Raw genomic sequence first — 25319 nt, 5'->3', positions numbered from 1 at the left:
CAGTTCCCCCAGTTCCTTTCTGTTGTAGTAGGTATGTATACCTTATTAGCACTTTTCCATTCTCATCACTACATTATTTTTAAGAGATCCAAATGCAAATTTTTTCCTTTACGAGCCTGTCCCACAAGGAGCTAAGCGACTCCTGACAAGTGACAAGCTGAATGTCTTGACCTCCCATTAACCTCACAGGAAGGAGTACACTCAGCATTTCACTGAATCGGGCCCTAACTGAAGGCAGGAAAAGAAAAAAATAAACTGTGAACTTCAGAATTATTTACCTTAAATCCAGGGGCACAGATGCATTTTCCAGTCACACTATCACAGTCAGCACCATTCTGGCAGCTGCAGATCTGTTGACAAGATTCACCATAGAATCCAGGAGAACATGTCTCATTACAGTAGAGTCCAGACCAGCCTGGCTTGCAGGAGCATTCTCCAGACATAGGGTGGCAGCTGGCAGAAGAAGATGAAAGGAATAAATAATTTGGGACTAAATATGACACCAAGATCCCAATGTATTTTTTTTTTCAGAGAACGACATGCTGTTACAGATATGTTGTTTAAAGGATTTCATATACTGTGTATAAAGATATGTATTTTCTCCAACTAAACATACACAACACACACACAATTAGTATAATGTAACATAATACAACATAAAGACACATACTTACAAATCTATGCGTTTATTTAGTTTGAAAATAAAAGATCTATCTTTTCCATTTCTGTGTCAAAAAAAAAACCCTACGTACACTACAGTTACCCTTCATGACCATAAATTTCATGACATTAAAAATATTTAAATGGTGAAAAATTCAAGCTTCCATCTGTGCTTCTTGGTAATTTAGCTGTAACTAAAACATCATTATTTTTCAAATAATGGTTAAAATCAGCATCTTATTTTCTTACAAAGCCCATTTAGAAATATAATCCTTTTGTCTGAGAAAGATGATGAGTTTCTTTAATAAAGCAACATTCAAGGAGTAATATGAATGCTCCTCTCTTTAAAGCTGTGGTTGAGAAGTGTACAACTGGCTTCTTTCCAAGAAATGATACCAAATCACTTTCACAGGGAGAAGTCAGAGGCACTGTCAAACTCAGTGACCTTTTAGAAAGTGTCTAGTCTACACTGTACATACCTGGTGATAGACCAGCTGTCTCTACCTGAAACAGCAGTTCTATTGAATGGCTAGTTGGACAGCTGTTGCCTCATAACAAATGGACATCATCAGCTGTGCTAAGATATATGTGCTGGAAAAGTGGACACAATGGAGTACTCTGTGGCACTCTGGCAGACAAAGCACTTGCTTAATTCTCACCAAAGGAAAGCCTCAATGTCCAAATCAAATATATTTACAATAGGAAGACTGTTTAAAGATAGTCTTCTGGCATTGATTGAAGTAAAGTCCCCTGAAGTGTGCTGGAAAAAATGTGTCTAAGTCCAGACACATTAAATGACCCATGACATCAAGGAAGTTTTACATGCCTCGAGACTTCCTTCATTTGCTGTTTGTGAGTGTGTGTGTGTACACATGAATAAAACTGTGAGTTGTTGTTTTTCCCCATTTGAAGGTATGAAAAGTACCTATAACACTTTTGGGTGTTGAAAAATTAATAATCATCATCTTTAAAATAGTCGCAAGTGAAAATAGGGAATGTGGCAATAAACGTATACGTCTCTTTTTAACAAGGCATGACTAGTTTGTGTAAAACTGCTGTAAATGAGAGGAAAATCTGGCCCCTGATCTTTTCAACTGAATAGTGACTGAGAAGTTTAGAGCGGTCTATTTAGTGTGTATGGAAACAGATCAAGCCACACCAACAGGCTATGTGGTGTTTGCTGAGAATAGTCTGTATATTAAAATATTAGAACACCTGCAGGTAATTGGGGCTGGAATAGAAATATTCTCAAATGAAATACATGTTAACCTCAGGAAACACATGATGTAGAAAGAGAAGCAGAAATGTGTTCCCTGAGAAATAAGTTCCCTATACCTAATTGCTTTTCTGTATGCCTCCAGAGGCATTTTGGATATAATCCCCATATTTCTTATCACTACAGGAGGTATTCAGCGATATGGAAAGCATTCTCAACCCACCCAACAATAGGCAGCATAGCATGAAGAAATAAGATAAATATATAAAAAATGAAAATTAGTGGTGCAGTGATTTCAGGAAATAAATTCTCTGAGCTGCCTTTTTTTTCTTTTTTAAAGAGTGTAGCATATGAGGCAGACAGAGGCATTGATATTCTGTGCCCCCCAGTGAGTATTAGTAAGGCATACTCGCACATACATTGATTGACACCAAAATTAGTATTCTGTAATTTGTAATTAGATGTAGGAAGCTGGAGCACTTTTGAAGCTTTTTGATGGTTCTCATGCAGTTAGCTTAATTGGCAATAAGATTTGTGTGTTAAGATAGGGAGGTAAAATAGACGTTGAGAGATGCTGCAAGTATTTCTGCTTTTTTTCCTGTTCATTTTTGTTCACAATTTATGGACATATATGTATATTTCCTATATAAGCACTAAAATAAATTTTAGTATATTTGGTAATAATATAAAGTAATTTAAGCCTGCAGTTTTTTGGCACACTTTATGTCATATATTTATTTCAATTTATAAAATGGTCTGATGAAAAATCTATGTATATCATAGAATCATAGGACTTGAAGGGACCTCGAGAGGTTATCTAGTCCGGCCCCCTGCACTCATGGCAGGACTAAGTATTATCTAGACCATCCCTGACAGGTGTTTGTCTAACCTGCTCTTAAAAATCTCCAATGATGGAGATTCCATAACCTCCCTAGGCAATTTATATGTACAATTCCACCCTAAAAAACTCATCCAGAAATACAAAATGACCTAATGTCAACATTAAAAACACTGTCAGCACACATAAACTGAATCCACCCCTCATCATATCATCCACTCTTGCCTCAGAAAAAGCATGAGAAAATAGATATGCCCTGAAGAGCAACATACTGGGGCTGTATTAAACCTAGGATATTGAATAAGTCCTGAGTCAAGGTCCCACTATTAAGAATGACCTTGGCATGCCAGGTTGAGTATCCCAGCTGATCTCAACTGCCAGGATGAAACAATGATGAAACAGAAAGCCCTGACAAGCTTATCGGATAAAAAATAATACAACTTGAACTGCATTCAGAAATGAACTGGAAAACAGAGCACTCTCTGGAGAGTAGGTGTAGTTTTCTCCCTGTAAGAATTACTACTAGGTAAGTGAGGAGCTCCATTCTGTACCTTCTAAAGTTTCCAAATGATCATCAGATGCCACCCAAGTAGAGGGACTGCTGTAATCCTTCCTCAAAGTGACACAGCGCAGGTCCATATCCAAAAGAACTTGCCAAAGGCAGTTCTGTCTTGCCAAAGGCAGATGGAAAGTCACTATTTGCTGACTCCTGCCATTTGAACCTCCAGAAGCAACTGAAGATCTAAAAAGACCCATAGTTCGTGAACCTGAGTAGCAAGGGCAGGCAAACCCCCTCATTAAAAGGGCTAGATATTACATTCACTAATTCTTCAGCTTGTTCCCATAACCTTCTAGTTTTATTTCTGTCTTATCTGAGTTTAGCCTTAGCCAGCTAGCTCTCATTCATGCCTAGTTACTGGAAAACTGATCAATAGCATCATTTGGTCTAAGAGCAGAGAGACGTGCTGCACATCATCTGCATATGGCTGACACTGCGGCCCAAACTACTTCACAGACATATTGATGAGAGGGAGTAGAATAAAACATTCCATGAGAGAGCTCTTGGAGTAGATGGGCAGTCACCCAGTACTACCCTTGGAGCCATCTAGGACAGAAGAGAACAAAGTAACTCAAATACAACTTCATCCCCGCCAGGGTCAGTAGGCATGTCAACAATATCATGTGGTCAGTATCATTCAAGGCAGCTGATGTATCTAAAAGAATCAGCATGGACACTTGATCTTTGTTCATCAACAGCAAGTACCCTAACCCCTGAGCAATAGTCAGTCACTCTTTCTCTCCTGTTTAAGCTGTCCCACTTTGTATAGTTAAATATTCATTGGGCCAGAGCATGGGCGGCTGCTGACCCAGCTTTTGGGGGAGGCTAGCCCCCGGCCCCTCCCCTTCTGCCCAAAGCCCCACTCCTCGCCTTCCACTACCACTCAAGCCCAGAGCGCCCTCACCATGGCCAACAGCCCCAGTTCTGGGCAGCCACCCCGAGCACGAGGTGGCACGGTCCAAGTGCCAGGCAGGCAGTGCAGCCCCAGCACCAGCCACCCCGAGCCAGGACAAAGTGCGGGGGGACTCTGGGGGCAGAGCATGGGTGGGCCAAAACAGCCTCCCTGCACAGAGAAAGAGACTGACTCTGTAGCATGATTGTCAGGGCCAAGTAGAGACTTGAACCTAGGTCTCCTACTTCCCAGCTCAGTGCCCTAACCACTGGACTATTAGCTATATTGGGATGCATTAATTATTCTCTCTTTCTCCAAAATTCCCTCCTGGACCTCAGAGATCTTCCCTCTGAACTGGATGCATTTCCATGAAAAGCTTCCGTTCTGACAAAAAACATTTAATGGAAAAAGTCCCAATCAGCTCTACATAGACATTCCCTGATATGTTTTTGTGAAAGTAAGTTCTTTCCCACCAGGCTGGCATTTAGTCACAGAAGATAGCCAGAAACAACTGTATCATCAAAAGTGGAAGGAAAGTATCCTTAGTGGAGCCTGTGTTTTTCCGATTATTATTCATAAGTTATCTGATTGCTACTAGTTGGTGGTCTTAATCACCCTCCAGCACGAAGGAAGAAAAAATATATAAAAACGTCTTGTGAAGCCTGTGAATTTTTGCTTCCCTCCCCTCACTTTTCTCTACTCAACTGTAACATGCACTTACAGACACACATGCTCCCACACCCACAACAGTGCTAAGTTCCATTTGATTTGTCATACAGAGGGGAAAATGCTCAAAAAAAGATCAGCCATATGCTGCTGTTTACGTTTGAACATTTGTGATTTGATTTGACCACAAGCTGTCTTCCAGAGGTATAAATGAAGGAACAGCTGTGTTGAACACAAATCAGAAGTAATCCTTGAAATATCAGAAATGCTATACAATGCAATACTTTCCTGTCAAGCTAAACTTCTACAGTCGTCTTCAGTTAAAATTGCAGAAAACTGGCTAACGATAATTTATACACATAGTGCTATTAGGGCCAAATACTGCTGTTTTGAGTGCCAAACAAGGTGCAGGGAAATGGGGAGGGATTATGGTTTTTCTTACTCCTAAATTCTCTCCCCAACCCATAATTTACTGGATTTCACATCCTGTCCAAACAGTATTATTTCAAATCACATTTCAAGTAGATGGGATAAACAGAAGTACAAGTACACCAACATACAAATACATAAGTGAAATATGAGAGAAATGCAGCCCTCTCTTACATGGCTTGTCAACAGAAGTTATGCTGAACAATTTAAGCAATCCAAGAATTTGTTTTTCACACCGCCCTCTCACAGGGTTACACAAACAGAGATATTTAAAAGGATATTTTTCATTAATGTCCAAGTGCACTTTAATGTCACTTCTAAATTCTGAACAAAGGCTTTATTTTTATGTATAAAAAATGTGCATCTCAGATACAAAACACAACATTGTTCTGTGTAAGAGTGCATCATTTCTGCAAATAGTTTTAACACAGCAATCTGTGACAGAAAAAGATTTGGCATATGTACAGAAAACTTATCTGACATATTGTGTATTATTAATGGCATTATGAGTGACTGAATGCAAAATTATTGGAGTATTTCATATAGCCAGGTGTGCTTTATAAGAAGATAAGCCTTGTCATGAAAATTATATTTTGATTGTATGTTATCTTGTTTTAACTCCCATCCCTCTCCTAGTATTCCCAGGGATTATCTCAGAATTTCTGGTTTATAGATTTTTATTACAACATGTTAAGGCTTTGTGGGTCCTGTAAATACACATACAATGCAAAAATATTTGGCTCATGATTGCCTGAAAAGAGTCACACAATGAGTTAGTGTGTTTCTATTGTTTAACTCCTCTGACTCAATACTACACAGGTATGGAGAAATGTAAATCAGTTACAATGATGAGAATTCCAGATATATCTCATTAAAACAATCAGCATGCTTTCTCCCCACAATATATATATATTTGGCCTGATTCTCTGCTCCCATCAATTTTATGTGTACGGGATGGTGTATTTCCATTTACTTGATTGGTGATACTTTTAATAAATAGTACCCCAGTGTAAGTGAAAGAAGAAGCAAGTCTATTGACCTCATATGGTGAAAAATATAAAGATTTATTTTTATATGTGGTAAATATAGACAAAGGCCAAGACCAGGTCAATATTTATCTCTTGTGTCAATAAATCTTGATATTCATCTTAAAATCTGATTATCGATTGCTATTTAAAGAAATCAAATAAAGCTGTAAGCCAAAACAAAACAAAAAAAATCTGCAGTTCTTGCTCTGCTTGTTATTGTGTTTCTTGCTAGGATTATAAAAACATTAAACAATCTCTCTCTCTCTGAGCTTTGTGACTCTTAGCTGATTCACTTTTCCTGGAAACCTAAGGAACTTATTTCCTTATAATTTACATTCTTGGTTAAACGTTCCACATGGAGAAAAATCTGCTAAAAGATATAACAACATACCTGTGCGTGTTCTGCAAGTGACAGGGGCACTTTTTGTCACACTTGAGACCATAGGCTCCCTCAGAGCAAAGCCTTGTTTCACAGTGTTCTCCTGTATACCCTGGATCACAGAGACATGCGCCACTAATATGATAGCATTTCCCTCCATTCATGCACTGACAGGTCTTTGCACATTGCACTCCATAAGTCCCCACTGGACATTCATCCTGGCATCTGTGAAAGTCAGAAATATTAGGTTTACTTGCCTTAAATTTAAAACATTTTTGGAGAATCAATATAAAAATGTATCTTAGTTTCTCTAGAGTTTTCTCTAGATAGAATTCTTAAAATCATTAGAGGTGGAGCTAGTAATTTTGCCTCTATTTAAGGTTGCCTAATACTTTGCACTATAAGCTCCTGTTTTCAATGGCCAAATTTTAACTTTTACATGCTCATCTGCCTCAGACTAAATGTTTTTTGGAAAGTTTCAGCAAAAACATTTTGTTTGTTTCTGAGTACAAAAGTTAAGGAAAATAGTTTTTACAATGTTAAATATGTCTCTCTCACATACACAAACACACACACACACCCCACCTCTATTAATGGCTGGTTCACACAGAGGGTGACAACGTACTGACACTACCAGTTACTTCTGTAGCTCAAGTAGTCATCTGTGCTGTGATCTAAAGCTCCTGATTTTGTACCTATCTGATGACCCATGAGGGCTGCAGACCAGGAATGTAAATATAGTTCCACATGGTTTTTCAGTTTGTTTTTTAAAAATCTTAGCAATGACATTCAAAAACGTATGTTAGAAGAAGATTGAGTGGGATTCTGTGCTCTAACAAGCACAGCGCAGAACTGGCAGCCTGAGAAAAGGGTAGCTTTAAGCCACCTTTGTGTGTCCACGGATCCTGGGCTGCTCCAGTGGGTAGCGAGACCCCCAGCAGGCCTGTCTAAATTACAACAGGATCCTTGGGTTTCCCTAAGGACTGCAGCGCTGCCTGGTATCTCTGCACTCTGCCCACACACATTACACCAGGACTTGTGAAGGGGTCCTTGGAAGGCAGCCACACAGCTGTCTTCCACAGTGCTTGCATCAGGGGAAATCCACACCCAGCTGAATATGGGTCTTTGGGGGCCTCTTTATGCCACTCTGGCCCTTTTCTGCAGAATAAAGAGGCCAGAGCAAGGGTCTCACCCATTATGGTTGCAATGTCAAACACTCGAAAGTTAAGAAACGTAAAGCAAAAGTCAATTCATCCCCAGTGTGAGTATGCATTATGATACCGACTTTAGTTAAAAAGAAAAGGAGTACTTGTGGCACCTTAGAGACTAAAAAATTTATTAGAGCATAAGCTTTCATGAGCTACAGCTCACTTCATTGGAAACATACAGTGGAAAATATAGTGGGGATATTTTATATACCCAGAGAACATGAAACAATGGGTGTTACCATTCAGACTGTAACAAGAGTTATCAGGAAAGGTGAGCTATTACCAGCAGGAGAGCACCGGGAGAGGGGGGGGGACCTTTTGTAGTGATAATCAAGGTGGGCCATTTCCAGCAGTTGACAAGAACAGTAGGAGGGGAAATAAACAAGGGGAAATAGTTTTACTTTGTGTAATGACACATCCACTCCCAGTCTTTATTCAAGCTTAAATTAATTGTATCCAGTTTGCAAATTAATTCCAATTCAGCAGTCTCTCGTTGGAGTCTGTTTTTGAAGTTTTTTTTGTTGAAGAATTGCCACTTTTAGGTCTGTAATCAAGTGACCAAAGAGATTGAAGTGTTCTCCGACTGGTTTTTGAATGTTAGAATTCTTGACGTCTGATTTGTGTCCATTTATTCTTTTACGTAGAAACTGTCCAGTTTGGCCAATGTACATGGCAGAGGGGCAGTGCGGCACATGATGGCATATACAAAAGGTTCCCCACACACACACACACTCTCCTGCCGGTAATAGCTCACCTTTCCTGATCACTCTTGTTACAGTCTGTATAGTAACACCCATTGTTTCATGTTCTCTGTGTATATAAAATCTCCCCACTATATTTTCCACTGTATGTATCCGATGAAGTGAGCTGTAGCTCACGAAAGCTTATGCTCAAATAAATTTGTTAGTCTCTAAGGTGCCACAAGTACTCCTTTTCTTTTTACGGATACCGACTATCACGGCTGCTACTCTGAAACCTGACTTTAGTTACACAGTCACACAGTATTTGTTCTATAGGACCCCTGCCTCATTCAGTGCACAGAATGGACAAGGAATGAATCAGTAAGTTGCAAGAAGAGAAAGCCAGGTCTCTTGTGTTTAATGCTTCTGGACTGGGATTTTGGAGATCTGGATTCCCTCCTTTGCTCTGTCCCAGGTTTCCTATGTGATGACGGGCAAGACTATATTAATGTACAAATGGGTAAAACTAAAGTTTCACAAGCATTTCAGAATTTTTGAGCACTTGACTTTCCTACCTACTTTTAATATAGTTTTTTGTATTAAATATGAATAATAAACACATAGTAGTAAAGCAATTTGGAATTAATTGTATAGAAGTGATTGTGAATATGATTCAATAGTGTCAAAATGTCAGAGTATGGCTCTGTCTTTAGAAGTAGGCTTGACATCCTACCTCTAAAGAAGCCTTAAGACTTATTGCTTCTAAAGCACGGTGAACATTTATTAAATAGATAGTATTTCTCCTTGGGTTTTAGCTATGGAAACTGTTGCCAGTCACTGGAAATCCTAATTCTGCTTTACACAAATTCAACATGTTGATGAAGGGGATGATACTGTCCCCTAGCAGGAAAGAGATTGCCAAATGGCAAGCAACTGCAAAAAATGTTATTTTCTCCAGTGGAGAAAGGCTGAGAAGGAGAAGAATTAATCATTTCTCCCAAGAAGGAACTTATACTAACTAATCTCTCAGGTTAAGTTTCTTCCTGAATGGTTTAGCTAGATACTGAGGAGAGAGATGTAGTTTCCTGGAGCATGGTATGCAATATTTGGAGAGACCGAAACATTCCTCTAGGGACTCAAGTGAAGTAATGTAAATGGGAAGTCAGTGTAGCAGGCATTTTTCATGCTGTCAAGTCATTAAAAAATACAGTGCTAGGGATCTGGGTCAGTGTTCCATTTTAAAGAAATTGTCAGCCTAGCAAAGGAAAAAGATAAAAAATTCAATTGTATTAAAAATAAACATTCAACAGAAAAAACCCAACAAGGTCTGTAAATTTATGCAAAAGAATATTTAATAATAGATTAGGATAAATGCAAAGAGATTGGTGAAGGCTGCAGTTTCTATTTAGATCAACAATTAAGCTGTAAAAACCCATCTGTATGGAGTTGTCCCACTACTGTAGGACTTGTCACCCAAACACCTGTTAACTTCTTTTTAACATGGGTTTGCACTGGATGTGTTACATGTTTTTTTATGATTCTGAAGATGTGAGGGAACAGAGCCATCTCAGTTTTGGAGTTGAAATGATCCATTATGCATATATGAGGATAGAAAAAGGTTTAGTCACACTTTCACAGCATTCATTGTGACCCTCTCTTAGTTCCCCCGTTGCTGTTGTGATTCATTTAATATGAAGCAATTTACTCTTTAAAAACAAAACAGGGCAGATTTCTAAAGGCTCTCTTATAAATTCTGTAGCCACTGGGATTTGTGAAGTGCAATTGGACATGATTTAACAACTTACTCCCACAAGAACACAAAGGGGCTGAACTTGTGCAGTGATTTCAGTGAGAATGAGAGGCATTCAGCACCCCTTGCAGGATCAGGCCCTGAAAGATCAATAAGGCTTGCATACAGGTTGTTATTTTTCCTGCGACAGCTGACATAAGAATAAAGCAAAAAGTCTATGCCCAACAGTGTTTGCTCTTTAGAACATACGCTGGTTGTAAGGAGATAATTGAAGGTTAGGGAAAAAAATCTGAGTTAGGACCAGCTGCTATAGATGTTTTCCACACAACACTAGTGCTCTACCAACATATGATAAAATATATATACGGAGACCACTAACAGTTCCCTGTAATTCAGTCACATTAACTTTTCTAGGTTTCCGATATGTACAACACTGAACCCACATTAAAACCAGGGGAAATTACTCATCACCAGTAATTCTGTTTGTCAGACTCCCTCATCTCCTCCCTTCCTGCAGATGATTTCAGACAATCACAATTATGCCAGGAAGCAAGAGAGTAGGCAAAGAATATTGACAGGTTGTAGTAGCGTGGAGTCTGCCCATATATATCCTTTGCCTTTCATTATTCTTTGCCTTCTGGCTTCCAGGTATACAGCACCTAATGCTGATTGCTCGGAATCTTCTACGAGATGAAAGACAAGGTGGGTGAATAAAATCCTACCTTTCAAGGATTCAAGCAGCACAAAATATGGCACTTGGTATGATTTCAGTTCAGTTTGAAATAGAAAGCTACAAGTATTGTGTGATAGAGTAGCCCCCACCTCAAGTGTCCTCCGTGTCAGGCCATGGCATCATGTATCCCCGAAATTGGAGGTTGGGTTTCAAATTGCAATGCATCCTCTCCTGGGCCATTTTTACAGCCCGAGGGCTGGAATAGCAATAGTAGCGCCCACATGTAGAGGTTTCCAGTCACTAGATCCACAGCCTCAGACTTCTCTTCTGGCCTCCCCAAAACTATGTCCTTTGCCTTTCCCAGTTTAGAACAAGAGAGAGCCCCCTGGGCACAGTAGCCTTGAATCTGGACATTCTCTGCTTCAAACACAATGGCTCTTGGAATTGCGCCAGGAATAATTTCCATCTTCACGACTGTGCCTTAAAGACAGCCCTGACCGCAAAGTAAGGAATTTGTAAATACCAAAACTCCTTCCAATTCCAATTCAGAAAGAGCAGTTTGGGTCAATTCATTTTTTATGTCATTAAGACAAACCTGACTTTCCATCTGAGGGAAAATAATTAAACTGGTCTTTAATTAACCCTAATGTTAAAAGTATCCCTGAATGGACTTCCAAAATGAAATCAAAATTAGGATTAATCCCAGCAGGGAAACTACAGAAGGGACCAAAGGGGTTTGTGCTAAAACACAGAAACCACTCTGACATGCAAACCTTTTTCATGGCTCCAGTTATTCATTTTATAGTAGTGCCTAGAAGACCCATTTTGCTAAGGGACTGTACAGACCTATAGTGGGAGGCAGACCCTGTCCTGAACAGATTACAGTCTAAACAGATCAGACAAATGGAGAGAGAGAAAACTGTGGTACAGAGAACATCCACAGATTCAGTGGTAGTTGGGAGTGGGCACAAAACAACAACCCACTTGCCTACTCCTTTTCACACATACATGTCAGAGGAGGCTTGAAATTATCCCACAGAAGATAGTAAAAAATTATGAGCCTTTTTTTCCTTTGCTTCATTTATGTAGCAGCATGATAAAGACAGAAAATCAATTTCTGATCAAGAGATTACTTTTCTAAAGCCTCCATCAGACTTTCTTTCGTGTAGCTCTTGAGGAAAAATTAACAGCTTTTTCCAAGAGTAAAAATCTGTTGAATTTTTGACACGTTTTGTAAAAAGACTTTCTTTGTTTTGAAGATGACTCTGTACATCTTGCTGTCTAGCACAAATACTGAAAAGCCAGTTTCCTGTTTGATCATTCTAAAACATATAACCCATTTTCCTGATGTACTTTTTAATAGACATTTCACTTGGGGTTTTTTAGAAAAAATATATGATCTCATCTTCATGTTTTCAGTTTGTGCTTCTCTGTGTTTTATGACTGAACTGTTAAAAAGCAAAATGACACCACCACCTTATTAAAAGCCCTAAAGATTTTATGATGCATTTCACAGCAGATTGACCTTCCCACTGAACAGGTTACCATGCACAGAGCCAGGATGTGGAGTGTTTCACAGCTTTACATGCCAGAGAAGATCAGAGAATATTTATTGATACAGGCCCTATACAAATTACACGATGTATTGACTGGTCCATACAAATGTACACAGAGAAACAGAAAGACAGATAGATAAATAGGGCCAAATCCTGAAATCCTTACTCAGGCCACACTGACACTCAAGTCATGAGAAGTGTTATATACCCATGGGAGTTCCAGATGCACAGCACCTTCCAGGATTTGGCTAAATGAGAGATTTAGCTTGAGAACTTGAAGATTTGGCCAAGAGTTAATACTGTTTTTCTGCCTATTGAAGAAGGAACCAATTCTCTTCCCCAGTACATGAAAAAATAGTCTTCTTGGAGGTCTCATTCTGGTCCTGTCGTGTACCTCACAATCTTTGTATGATTGGCAAACTCTGCTTACAAATGGGGCACTTCAGAGCAGAAGAGAGGTTCTTAACAGAGCTAAGTGGGGGAAACATGTTCAGCTCCTGCCCACCCTGTGCCTAGCTCAAGCCAGTGCTGTTAGTCCCTCAGCACTGATGGTGGGATTTTCAAAAATGCTTAGTGATGACCTAATGCTTCTGTTGACATTAATAGAAGAGTCATTAGGCCAATGCTGGGAGAAAATCCCACCTACATGTTTACTCACTGGGGTTGTGCAAAAAAAGTTAAAGGAGAAATTTTGCAAAATGGTGATAAAGAAATCCAACAATATTAGACCAAATTTCACACTGCAATTTTTTAAAAATTGCATTCTCATCAAGATATTTGTTTAGGAAAAAACCTCTTCTGTCCTCTAATGAAGACTGGTATCAATGAATACCCAGTGGGCTGTGTTCATAAATGACAGGTAAGGTGGCATAAACTGGACTTCCTTGAATTTAATTAGATCTCATTACACTCACTTAGACTCTATTAGACATACTAACATACATTTGCTGGTGTATAAGTGAGTGTGAGGGAGTCTAAGTGAGTGCAACTACCACACTGAAGAATCAGAAGAAGGTTCTTGAAGTTATAAATTGAAATAGGGAGTAGTCTAACACCTGTTCACACCATCCTGTGAGTAGGAACACAGCCATAACACACACACACACACCCTTGGGGGCGGGGAGGGACAAAGCAAGTCCCTCCATAGCTGGTCAACTGCTGTGGAGTAGCCAATGGGACCATGGCCTTCTGACTCATCCATACCATGGTGAGATAAGTAGCACCCTAGCAGGGAATAGTCCCAGCATGTTGGTAAGCACAGGGATTACAGCTGTGCCTGGACCCTATGCAGGAGGGCAAAAGATGGAAGGCTCTTTGCACCTCAAACTTCTGCAAGGAGTAGACACAGTGTGGCCTATAATTGTTTCTGATTTGTAATGTATTTAATATTACAGCAAAATTTGAATCTCAACTGAGAAAAACAGAAGCCACAACTGTCTTTAGAAACACGTGTGCAGCATGGAGATTCTCGTGTATATCATCCTGTCTCTCATGAAGGCGGTTTGTGCTTTCATTCTGATTTGCCTGTGTCTGTTTAAAAGCATGTAACACGATCTCCAGTGTTCCTTCACAGAGGCAAACATTTAATTTTGGCAACACTAATAGCTCTGGATTGGCTGTTTTTCTTCTTTGGGGTTGTTTGTTTTTTTATGGTTGGTTGGGTTATCCCCACATCCTGTGGATGCCTGCACTGGAATTGCATCTGGAATGTGGTGATTGTACGTATCATTGTTGGCAGAAATGCTATGGACTAACCCCAGTGATTAAGTTACTGTGGACTTCAGCAACTGGGTTGTGTACTGTTTAAAAGGTACACAGGAAGGTGCTTCTTTCAGCACTTTCTACCCCTCTATAAGGGAAAAATGTTATTATGTTCACCTTTGCTATGAAACACATTTGAGGGACATTTTAACAGCAGCTAGGCAAAGAAAAAGATTAATTTCTTCTTTTGACTAAAAATGCTTTGAAAAAAAGACAGCTGGTAGCCCAGTTCAGAGACCAAATGGATCAATGCTTCTTCAGCTACCTCATCCTATAGCCACCATTGATCCATCTCACCCCATTCTTGGTTCTCAAACTATCTCATTCTGCAGACCCCTCAGTAAGGGGCCTGTACATTACTGGGGGTACACAGGCCACAGTACGAGAGTCCTTAAACTAAACCATTTCTCACAGGGACTAAAACATCTTTCAAGAATTGAACTGCCATCTTTACTTTTGATTCATTATCATTTGGTGACATAACTGACAAATCTATAAAACACTTTGCATTATATCACTGATAATATGCTTCCACCTGCTTCCTAGTTTTTCCTTTTGCTGTAAAATCCTTGGTACAATTTGGTAGAAGTGAGTTTTACTTACCGTTCCCCTGTGTAACCTGGACTGCAGTGACATTGTCCTGTTGCTGAGTCACATGTCCCTCCATTGTGGCATTGACACTCCTGGGAGCAGTTCTTTCCATAACGACCCTCTGGACAAGGCTGACCACAGACTGTGCCCTGTTTACAAACAGAATCTAAATGTTAGGCTTGGGACTGCAGCTGTGTGGAGAAGAAGAAGAAGAGAAGGGGATTGGAAAGAAGTGAGGAGATTAATGGGATATTGTATCAAGGTGCTTATGCTCTTCTAGAAAAAGCCAGATTCGTTTTTAGCCTTAAACACAGAGTATGTTTTGCCAAAATGAAAAAAGTAATGCAACATTTTTGTTTTGGTCAAAAAAATGAGAACCAAAAAAAAGTTCATTTGGGTTTCCATCAGATACACTCTTTTCAAGTAGAAAAGGAGGGACGAGAAAAGTGGAGGAGGGGACAAAAACTAAAAAATGGTTCAATTTTCATATTATTGTAAAATTCTATTAAATATTCCAAAGAAAGCCAAAAATTTTAATTTTGTGTGAAGTTTTTCGCAGAAAATATATTAGCATTTTCTGAGTAACTTTAACTAAAAACAAAACACAGCAAGAGCAATAGACATCAGTAGGGAAGGAAGATTGAGGGTAACAGCAATAAGATCACAAGGCACATGTGTACAGTTGGATGGCTTGGAATCTAAACTTTAAATGTTTTCCTTTTAATTATTTAAAAATTCCTTGTCACATCATTTTAACTCCCTTTCCACTGCCTGCCAGAAATGGTCACCCAGGGCTCACTGCCTATTATTGTACGTATTATTTATTTGTTTTGTTTGTTTGCCCCTTTACTATATATAGACAATCTCTAACCACCATGGTATCTGGCATGATTAAATTTGTTGGTTGTTGGATATAAACTGTTGAAACAATGGTCCCCATCCTTCTACAGAATTCTCTTCCTCATGTGGGGCTGGGAAACCAGTAGAGCCCCTCATGTTTGCCCACCTGGTAGGAATGGTTCCTTGCTGGTGTGAGGTGCAAAGGGATAGAAAGTCCATTGATCAGTTATGAAGCGGATGTTCTGATGTCACTGTATTCCTGGGCTATGAAGGTGCCACCGGAACCTGCCCATTACCTACTTTTCTTTTAAGAGGGTAGCATCATATATTTGGAAACACACATGAAGGCCACCATAGGAGTATTTAATGGTGCTACTGTTCAAAATGTAACAGTTATATCAAATTATATCCATAAAGACACGACTTCTGATCAAGTTCCAAAAGATGCTATTTGCATGCTGCAGAAAGCACATTTTCCTTTTCCCACTCTTTGAAAAGGTTAACAAGACAGTCCAGAATTTATATTTGATTTTGATCCCTTGTGGTGGTACCATGTGCTAAAATACATTTCCTTTTGTTCCTGGCTTCAGTCAGACTGTCTTTGCTTTTCCAATTAAACTTTCTCCTGAAGTTGCCTGATATCCACAAACATGGACATTTACCCAGTTTATATTTATTTTAGAAAGCAGTTTTACCATCCATCCAGGTGGGCAGGCACATTCCCCAGTCACATGGTGACACACTCCTCCATTCTGGCATGGACATCTTTCTTCACACTGTGGACCATGCTTGCCGGGGGGACAAAGATCCTCACAGCTAAACAATTGGTGCATAATGAGTATAATTGTTATTTATATGCACAGTTCAGTCTCTCCCCCCCCCTTTTACTTTTTTTTTAAACATATAATTCTTCAGTTTATAAATATGAAAAGGCAAGCACTCAGAAATAAAGGGAAATAACCTTTACAGGATCAATGGCATGGACATATGGAAATAAAATTAGCAATTAAAAAATTGTAAGTGTATGTATCTTTCCTTAGAGATATTTCTTTCTAGAAAAACCAAGTTTGGTCTTGGATTCATAAGTATGGACAAAGATTAAAACTCTCTGCTAGAAGGATTAACCCAATCAAGTGCATTTTTCTGTGCTTAATTTTCCACTACAGGGCCAAACTCTGTTGGCTGAATTTTATAAAACTTGGACAAAATTTGGACCATGTTTTATGAGCCAAACTCATTCCTGCAGGTACAGAGATTGTCCCTTTTGCCTTCCAAGAGGCAGCTGCTTTGGCAGCAGAGTTCACCTTCTAAGCTGGGCATAAAGAGCAGCTCTATTCAGCAGCCAAGACTTGACATGAACTTCACTAGCAGAGACTCTTTAGGAAAAGCTCTGGATCAGGACACTGTTGTCTTGCATGGCCTTGCTTCCTCTTGGGCTAGTCCTGTTCCCTTATAGACTGTGCCAGCTAGTTTTCTACCAGGAGTTTGTGCATGCAAACAGAGTGCTGTCCATCCAACTATCTATTGCGTGTGTTTAAATACCCATTCATATGCCCCCCAAAATGTGAGCATATCTACAGAATGGTTTGAAAATCTGGGCTTAATCCTTAAAATTCAACCCCCAAATCTTAAACTGTTGACTGCTACCTAAAGCAGCCAGGATATTAACACTCAAATTCTGGATGCATCAGCTCTGTCCTGATGTTCCACAGCAAGAAGTAGGCTGCAGATGAAGTGGTTAATTTAAACACAAATCTAAAAGCTGAAGTCAATTCTCAAACTTATACTAAAACCTAAATGTAAACCATACTACTCGTCAGTGCAGATTCATAACCTCAGGAATGCTTTTGTACAAAGTTGCTGGTGCTTACAGTGCAATAACTGTACCTTACCAAGAGCTTTTGCTGTAGCATTTTAATAACATTCATTTATAAGTATACAGAGGGACTTATAATGAGATATAAGTATTGGTAAGTTTTAAAAGAGGCACTTTCAGCATAATGTTCACACAGGTTACTAAATACTAAATAGTTTACCCTGGGGTTAGTGCCATGCCAAACCCACCTTCCCCACAATAAATAATATGCCCTCTGCTTACAAAGCACCAGTATATCCGGGAGGGCATCTGCATTCTCCAGTCACATGATCACAGGTGGCTCCATTTTGACACTGACATTTTTGGTGGCAATCATTTCCATATGTCCCCTGGTCACAGCGTTCCTCACAGCGCCAGCCCTTGAAACCAGAAGCACAGTGGCAGGCTCCAGTGATGGGGTTACATAAGGCTCCATTTTTGCACTGGCAGCGACTACTGCAATGGGGTCCCCAGTGGTCACTATCACATGCTGAGGAAGTGGAAAAAAAATGTCATAGCACTTCTGTAAGCATGCATGGTGCAATGCAGAAGACATGATGATTCAGAGATATCAAGATGGCTTTTTTTCTGACACGAAAATGGTAGTGGTATCCTTGTAGAGACACCGTCGGCTCTTCTGGGTCTTTAAGTGTTTTGATAGCCAGATAGGACTTAATTTCCTGTTTACAATTATATGCCTTAACCTGCACTTAAAATAATCTGAAACTTCATCTACAGTGAAATAAAGGTAAGTTCCAAACTCCTTCAATGCATTACAATGTGAAACTGAAATTATGATGATAGTGAATCATTAGTTACAGGGCCAAAGGCTCATATTCTCCATCTGGCTACTTACTTCAGTAGAAGTATAAATGAGAGCAAAATTTAGCCCATAATCTGACTTTGGAGCCATAAACATACATCAGAATCCCACAATGAAGTTATTCTATGTAAAGATGAATTCATTGTAAGAGGATCACACTGCATGCCAATTTTTTAAACGTGAAACTTCCAACTAGTTTACTTACTTACAGCTATTTCCTTTCATGTTTTGACAGTGCTGTACGCAAGGTAATAAACATTCCATCAAACAACAGACACTAATTGTTATTTGGTTAAACAGTATGGTGACATATACCACAGACAGTAAGGCTACAGTTTAATATTTTGAGTTAACCCAATTTGTTTTTATAATCATTCTACTATGTATTTTTTGTTTTCTACATTCTACTCCATCAGTAGTAATTATAGTAAACCCTTCTCAGAATCTTTTGTTTTCTCACCTTCAAAAGAAATTTTTAACAGTAAGGAATCATTTGTTTAAAATGAGAAATAGAAGTTTTCAATAACAAATAACAAAACAGAAGATAAAAGGTCATCTACAGTTCACCAGAAATGTGCTAATCATAAAGGTGAAGGGATCTGCTTTTAATTTTTATGTTCTGCTGATAACAATAGTGCAGTGGTGAAATCTCAGTTGCAATCACTGGATGCCCATACTCTCTCCTTAATGACTGACCACCATTGTTCACTCAATCTTCTCCTGGGGCAGAGCAGCCAAGCAGAGAACAGACCTACTTTCTTAGAGCGAGACAAAAGAACTCAAGACATCTCCTTGGGGTAAGAATTGCTCTGCTATAGGAACTGATCACTCAGATTACACAAATAAAAAGGATTAGGGTCCTCTAAGGAATGGTTTTTTTCTGTATGGCTTGTGTCCTGGTTAATTCTTAAGAGCTATGGCTTGCTTTGAAGTGACAGTTTCCTCTCAAACAGTATTTTCCTAAAAGGTCACTGGAACATGCATTCTTTAATGTAACTGTTGTTTATGTACACATACTGTGGCTAAAAATTTATATATATAAAATGAAGTAAAACAAATGTGTAATAACTGCACCTCTTTCATGTCTTCATTCTTGTCCTCCTCTTCCTCATTTATCTATTTAAACATTCATTCTTATGTGCTCGACTACCTGTACAATGCACCACAATGTATTTCACACAAGATGTATGTCTTCCCTCATTATAGCTCACAGATAAGCCCAGTCCTGGCAGCACAATATTTTGAAAATGCCTAGATGGAGGAAAAGTAATCCTCAGGCTGAATCAGTCCTCAACTTCGCCTCAGGAAACAAACTGTTCTGAGAGGTATGTATGTGTGCAGTGGATTTGTGAGACAGACAGATGTTCTCTCAGGACTGTATGGAGGCCACCAAATTCATTTTCTTTCACACCCCATCATGGATTCATATTACAGTCCCGCTCCTGCTTCCAATTGAAAAGTACAATTTCAGCCATTCCTAATAGCGAAATTAAAAATAAACTTGAACGTTTTGGAATGTCTGAAAAACCCTTTGTGAAGAACTGAAGGATTTAAAATGACCATCAGACAGCAGCTCTTTCAAATAAAATAAAATGAGCCATATGCATCCCCCTGGTGGAGTTACATCAGGGTGAACTTGGCCCAACCTCTCTTAATATATAAAAAGCACCACTAGGCAAAAGGAAATTTATTTTTGGCTTACAGTTTGCAGCTTGTATTATTTTACCAATGGCTGGAGGTGGGATATTTGATGCAATCCGCCAACGTTCACACAGAGGTTTGGAGAGAGAGTTTAATGAGTCTCAAAGACATACAGACAGCCTTTGCTACTGTATACCTGCCACAGTAACAGTACCAGACAATATGCACAACGGCAGGAGTACCACAAACTGTATCATTTGTGAAGCATTGCAGGCCTTCTGCTCCCATTATAATACATTTTAACAGCTACATCATCAGACTGTTCTCTTAGGTTGTTACTGTCCCTTAGAGATCTACTAGAGTTAGAGATGAACATAGTGCGTCTCTGAACTTGAACTTTTCTTGACTATTTTATTGTAAGAGACATGTGCTGCACATTGTATGAAATTTTATTGGTTTACTGGAGTGCCCCAGGGGTCGGTCCTGGGGCCGGTTTTGTTCAATATCTTCATAAATGATCTGGAGGATGGTGTGGATTGCACTCTCAGCAAATTTGCAGATGATACTAAACTGGGAGGAGTGGTAGATACGCTGGAGGGGAGGGATAGGATACAGAAGGACCTAGACAAATTGGAGGATTGGGCCAAAAGAAATCTGATGAGGTTCAATAAGGATAAGTGCAGGGTCCTGCACTTAGGATGGAAGAATCCAATGCACCGCTACAGACTAGGGACCGAATGGCTAGGCAGCAGTTCTGCGGAAAAGGACCTAGGGGTGACAGTGGACGAGAAGCTGGATATGAGTCAGCAGTGTGCCCTTGTTGCCAAGAAGGCCAATGGCATTTTGGGATGTATAAGTAGGGGCATAGCGAGCAGATCGAGGGACGTGATCGTTCCCCTCTATTCGACACTGGTGAGGCCTCATCTGGAGTACTGTGTCCAGTTTTGGGCCCCACACTACAGGAAGGATGTGGATAAATTGGAGAGAGTCCAGCGAAGGGCAACAAAAATGATTAGGGGTCTAGAGCACATGACTTATGAGGAGAGGCTGAGGGAGCTGGGATTGTTTAGTCTGCAGAAGAGAAGAATGAGGGGGGATTTGATAGCTGCTTTCAACTACCTGAAAGGGGGTTCCAAAGAGGATGGCTCTAGACTGTTCTCAATGGTAGCAGATGACAGAACGAGGAGTAATGGTCTCAAGTTGCAATGGGGGAGGTTTAGATTGGATATTAGGAAAAACTTTTTCACTAAGAGGGTGGTGAAACACTGGAATGCGTTACCTAGGGAGGTGGTAGAATCTCCTTCCTTAGAGGTTTTTAAGGTCAGGCTTGACAAAGCCCTGGCTGGGATGATTTAACTGGGAATTGGTCCTGCTTCGAGCAGGGGGTTGGACTAGATGACCTTCTGGGGTCCCTTCCAACCCTGATATTCTATGATTCTATGATTCTATGGTGTGATTTTCTCATTCTGTTTGCACGGGGCCTATTAAAATGAAAAACACTAGGTGCTCGCTGTTTAGTTTTCCTGTCTCATGGTCACCCTCTGTAGAGAAGAGTGAGAGAGTGGGAAACAAAATATTGACTACCCAGTTATTTCACTATAGCATAATGCCAGAGTATTTTACCAGAACAATTACTGCTGTAAGGTAGTCTGTTACACTAGGTCTGTCACTAGTCTACTCTCTAACTGTGAGTTATGGGCACCACTTCAGAGAAAGTTGAACGATTCATGGGATTAAATAATATTCTTGCACAAGATAGATACATTGCATACTTTACTTCTATATATCACTCTAATCAATAAGGTCCCTCACAGGAAATTAAAGTGATTTATCAGAAACAGATTCTTAGATTACAATACACAAAACAAATATTGGCAAAGGGAAGGGGTAGAAATGCTTCCTGTAAAGAGATTTGTTTATTTTTAATTATCTTTGGAGGCTAAACTTACCAAATATTACATCAGCCTATTTCTACTTCTGCTTCATACTCAAAAACTAAGACAGGCTGGAAGTCACACAGCTGTTAATCTGGTAAAAAGAGAACTCTTTGAATTAATGAGCATCCTCAGGTTACTGACTGTCAGCTAGAGTTTAATCAGAATAGCTACTATAACGACTGTCCTTACTACTCCAAGGTCACACAGAGGTAGAAGAAAGTGCCAGCTAGAGACTTCTACCAAACCAAATTAGGGTAGTAAGTCATCTGTCACAGTGTAGGGCATAAGGGAGGGGGAAGAGAACCACACAGTAAAAAGAAATAAAAGTCCCATATTCAGAACTGTTTCAGCAGAAAATAATAAGACTCAGCATTAACAATTCAGGGAACTGATTTGAGTCCTATATCAAAGCAACTCAGAATCTATGCACCAATAGCTGCTGTCTCAATGGGTCATCACGTTCATTAGCCTCAAGAACTAAGTTGTGAGATGTGTAATGTTAATGGTAAAAACTGGTTTCTTTAATGTGATTATATTAATGTATTATCATGGACCTCACCAATCAGTTGCTGATTTTGACAACAGTGATGTTCTATTTGCAAAGTATTTTCATCATTATTCCTAGTAGCTAGAGAATGTTTATTCCTTAGCTGGTGAAATCCTAGCTTCACTGAAATCAACGGCAAAACTCCCACTGATTTCAGTGGGGCCAGGAGTTAATCCCTGGATTTATAAGTAATGAAACAATATTTTTCAAAATATACTGGAACAGATCTTCACTGTCATAGTTCCATTGACTTCAATGGAGTAATCACAATCTGCACCAACAGAAGATTTGCCCCACTATATCCATATTGCATATATTTGGTTGATCTGATCTCAGTTTCATGGGCGCAGCCTCTTCAGAATACCAAACACCATTCCTGCACACACTATATGCAACCTCAGTTTTCTCGATTTTAAATAAAACACAGTTTTTCAGAGTTACTGTTCAAAGTCAGCTCTTTTGTGGGAGTCATAGGGGTCTTATATCCTACATCTCATATCGTGGGAAGAAACTCAGAGAAACGTTTGCCAGAAACTGCATAGTAGACTTTTTAGCAAAGAAAAATATTTGGTGCCACTTATACAGTTTCTTCATCTGAGAATAATATCTTTTTAGTCCCCTACAGTATATCCTCTGTACATCACACAATGTTACAAATATATGACAGAAAATATTCCTCTCAGAAGGCTCTCTGTAAAAGCGAAGGCATGCCTTTGGGAATAAGGGCATTATATTATATAAACCCTCATTTAAAATGCATCAGTATGATATGGAACCCTAAGACAATATAAAGTTACCAACATAAAAACAAATTATAAATGCTCTCTGAAGCACAGTGTCAGATGACAACTTTATGAACAGAAATGGTCCCAGCGCTTCAGCTGCAAAGAACCTTCTTCAAGGAAAAAGCAAAGGAAGAAAATGTGTGATGCAAATTGGTACTATTCTTGGGACTTCTGTATGATACTTGAAGATTTAAAGTTGTGTATTTCATATTATAATAACTTTAATGCACATTGTTATTATGCTCGACGGATCTCATTTTTATGCACATGGCTTATCTAAGCTGGTAGTGGCTTGCAAATTAGGAGGCAAGGTGTCCTGATATTTTACAGTGTGAGATAGGAATTTGTATCATTAGAAGTACACCTGTTTGGTTTTATAATTCTTATATTCCTTATAAACAAAAACAATGTGTCAGTCCAATTTTAACATTACGTGATCTCTGTCTCTCTCTGTTGATTGCTTTTGAGAAGTTAAAAAAAAGAGAAACATGAATGAGTCCAAGTTTATTCCTGACAAATCCACCTTGATCACATGTAATTCTGTGCTTCTCTAAAGAATGGCATATGATGAGAGTAAAATATGGCTATCAAATCAAATCAAAGAACATTTCAGAAGAAAATTCCCCTTAGAAACTCAACAAAGACAACTACCTTGCACGTATGCTATAAAGTTACTTTTGTAATGTGATATTCAGGATGCAACATGTTTACGGCAAGTTATTTAAAGGTCTGACTTTCTTGTGTTTTTCTTTTTTTGCTAATGCTAACATGGATGTTAAAGTAAAGAATCACACTAAAATTAAGATTTATTTTTCTTAGCATCTTTCTTTGTTCCTATCAGATAGGTGGTACTGAGATAATAACATACTGTTTGCTTCTCGCCCATAACTGTTCCTGGTATTGTATGGCAAAACATTATAGTATGTATCTGGAAACAAGTGCCCTTTTTACTGCTGCCAAAAACAGAAGAGACCTTTATCAGAATACTATACTAATATAATTTTAATCTCCTTTCCTGTGATGCCTGAAGTGATTGCACAAGTCTAACCATAAAACACATGCATGAAAATGTGTTTTTTCCAACTACAAATTTTCGGTCAGAGTGAGCTGCTCACTCATTTGGGAATGTAATTTTGGCAGCCAAACATTTAAATAAATAGCAACTGTAAAAGTGCAAAATCTCATCCCCTGTCCCTCTAAACCACCAAACATAATTTCTTTAGCTGAGTTCAAAAGGGCAAGGTCTATGGTACATTAAGGTTGCTTTGCACTGCTCTAGCTGTGCAATAACTGACTTAACCAGCCTGTAGCCTGGGCAACATCTTTGACTCATACTTGAACCTCTCTCCTCACATTCGGGTTACATCTCAATCTTGCTGATTCCTTCTGCCTAACATCTCTAAGATACATTATTTCCTATTCTTCCACACAGCTAAAACTTTTGTCCAGGCTCTCATCATCTCTTGTCTCAGTTACTGCAACATCTTTTTTCTCTGATCTTGACAAATGCAATCGGTGAGGTCCATGATAATACACATCCCTTTAGAATGCTGCGGCAAATATAATTTCTCTAGGCTGTCACTCTGACCATGTCACTTCTCTCTTTGCCTCCCTCCACTGCACGTCTCTGTTGCATCACACATAAACTATGTATCTTCGCTTTCAAGGCTCATTCACTATCAAGGTGTCAACTCTTGCCTCCAAGTGGCCCAGGGTGCTAGCCTCCATTGGCAACTTGTTAAATTTTCAAACAAGCACCTTTGTGCTTTTTCCCATGCTGTTCCTCACACTTAGGAGGAGCTCCTCATAAATATACAGAAAGCTACTTCACTTTCCTTCTTCTAAACCCTCCTTAAAACTCTCCTTTGCTGTGATGCCTACAAAAACTTGACAACAACTAGGCTGCTGGTGTGCTGTGACTACTGCCTAATGTGCAGACCAATATTGTCTTACTGTTTCCTTGTACTCCCCCATCTGTCTGTCTATGTCCATCTGTTGTCTCTTG

General features: G+C 39.3%; 1 protein-coding gene across 2 annotated transcripts in view; it reads right to left on the bottom strand.

Moving 5' to 3' along the window:
• The window catches only part of MEGF10 (multiple EGF like domains 10), a 155840-nt gene that overhangs the window by 45052 nt on the left and 85469 nt on the right, over positions 1-25319 (bottom strand). For both annotated transcript variants that reach the window (XM_043547395.1, XM_007060851.3), the window contains 5 exons: positions 17825-18071; positions 16422-16542; positions 14899-15035; positions 6680-6892; positions 279-453 (listed from right to left, as the gene is read on the bottom strand). In XM_043547395.1, the coding sequence (XP_043403330.1) occupies positions 279-453; positions 6680-6892; positions 14899-15035; positions 16422-16542; positions 17825-18071 (893 nt within the window). The remainder of the gene's footprint in view (positions 1-278; positions 454-6679; positions 6893-14898; positions 15036-16421; positions 16543-17824; positions 18072-25319) is intronic.

This window comes from Chelonia mydas, chromosome 5 (genome assembly GCF_015237465.2).
Source record: "Chelonia mydas isolate rCheMyd1 chromosome 5, rCheMyd1.pri.v2, whole genome shotgun sequence".
NCBI classification, from domain to species: domain Eukaryota; kingdom Metazoa; phylum Chordata; order Testudines; family Cheloniidae; genus Chelonia; species Chelonia mydas.
This window is presented reverse-complemented; position numbering and strand designations above follow the sequence as displayed.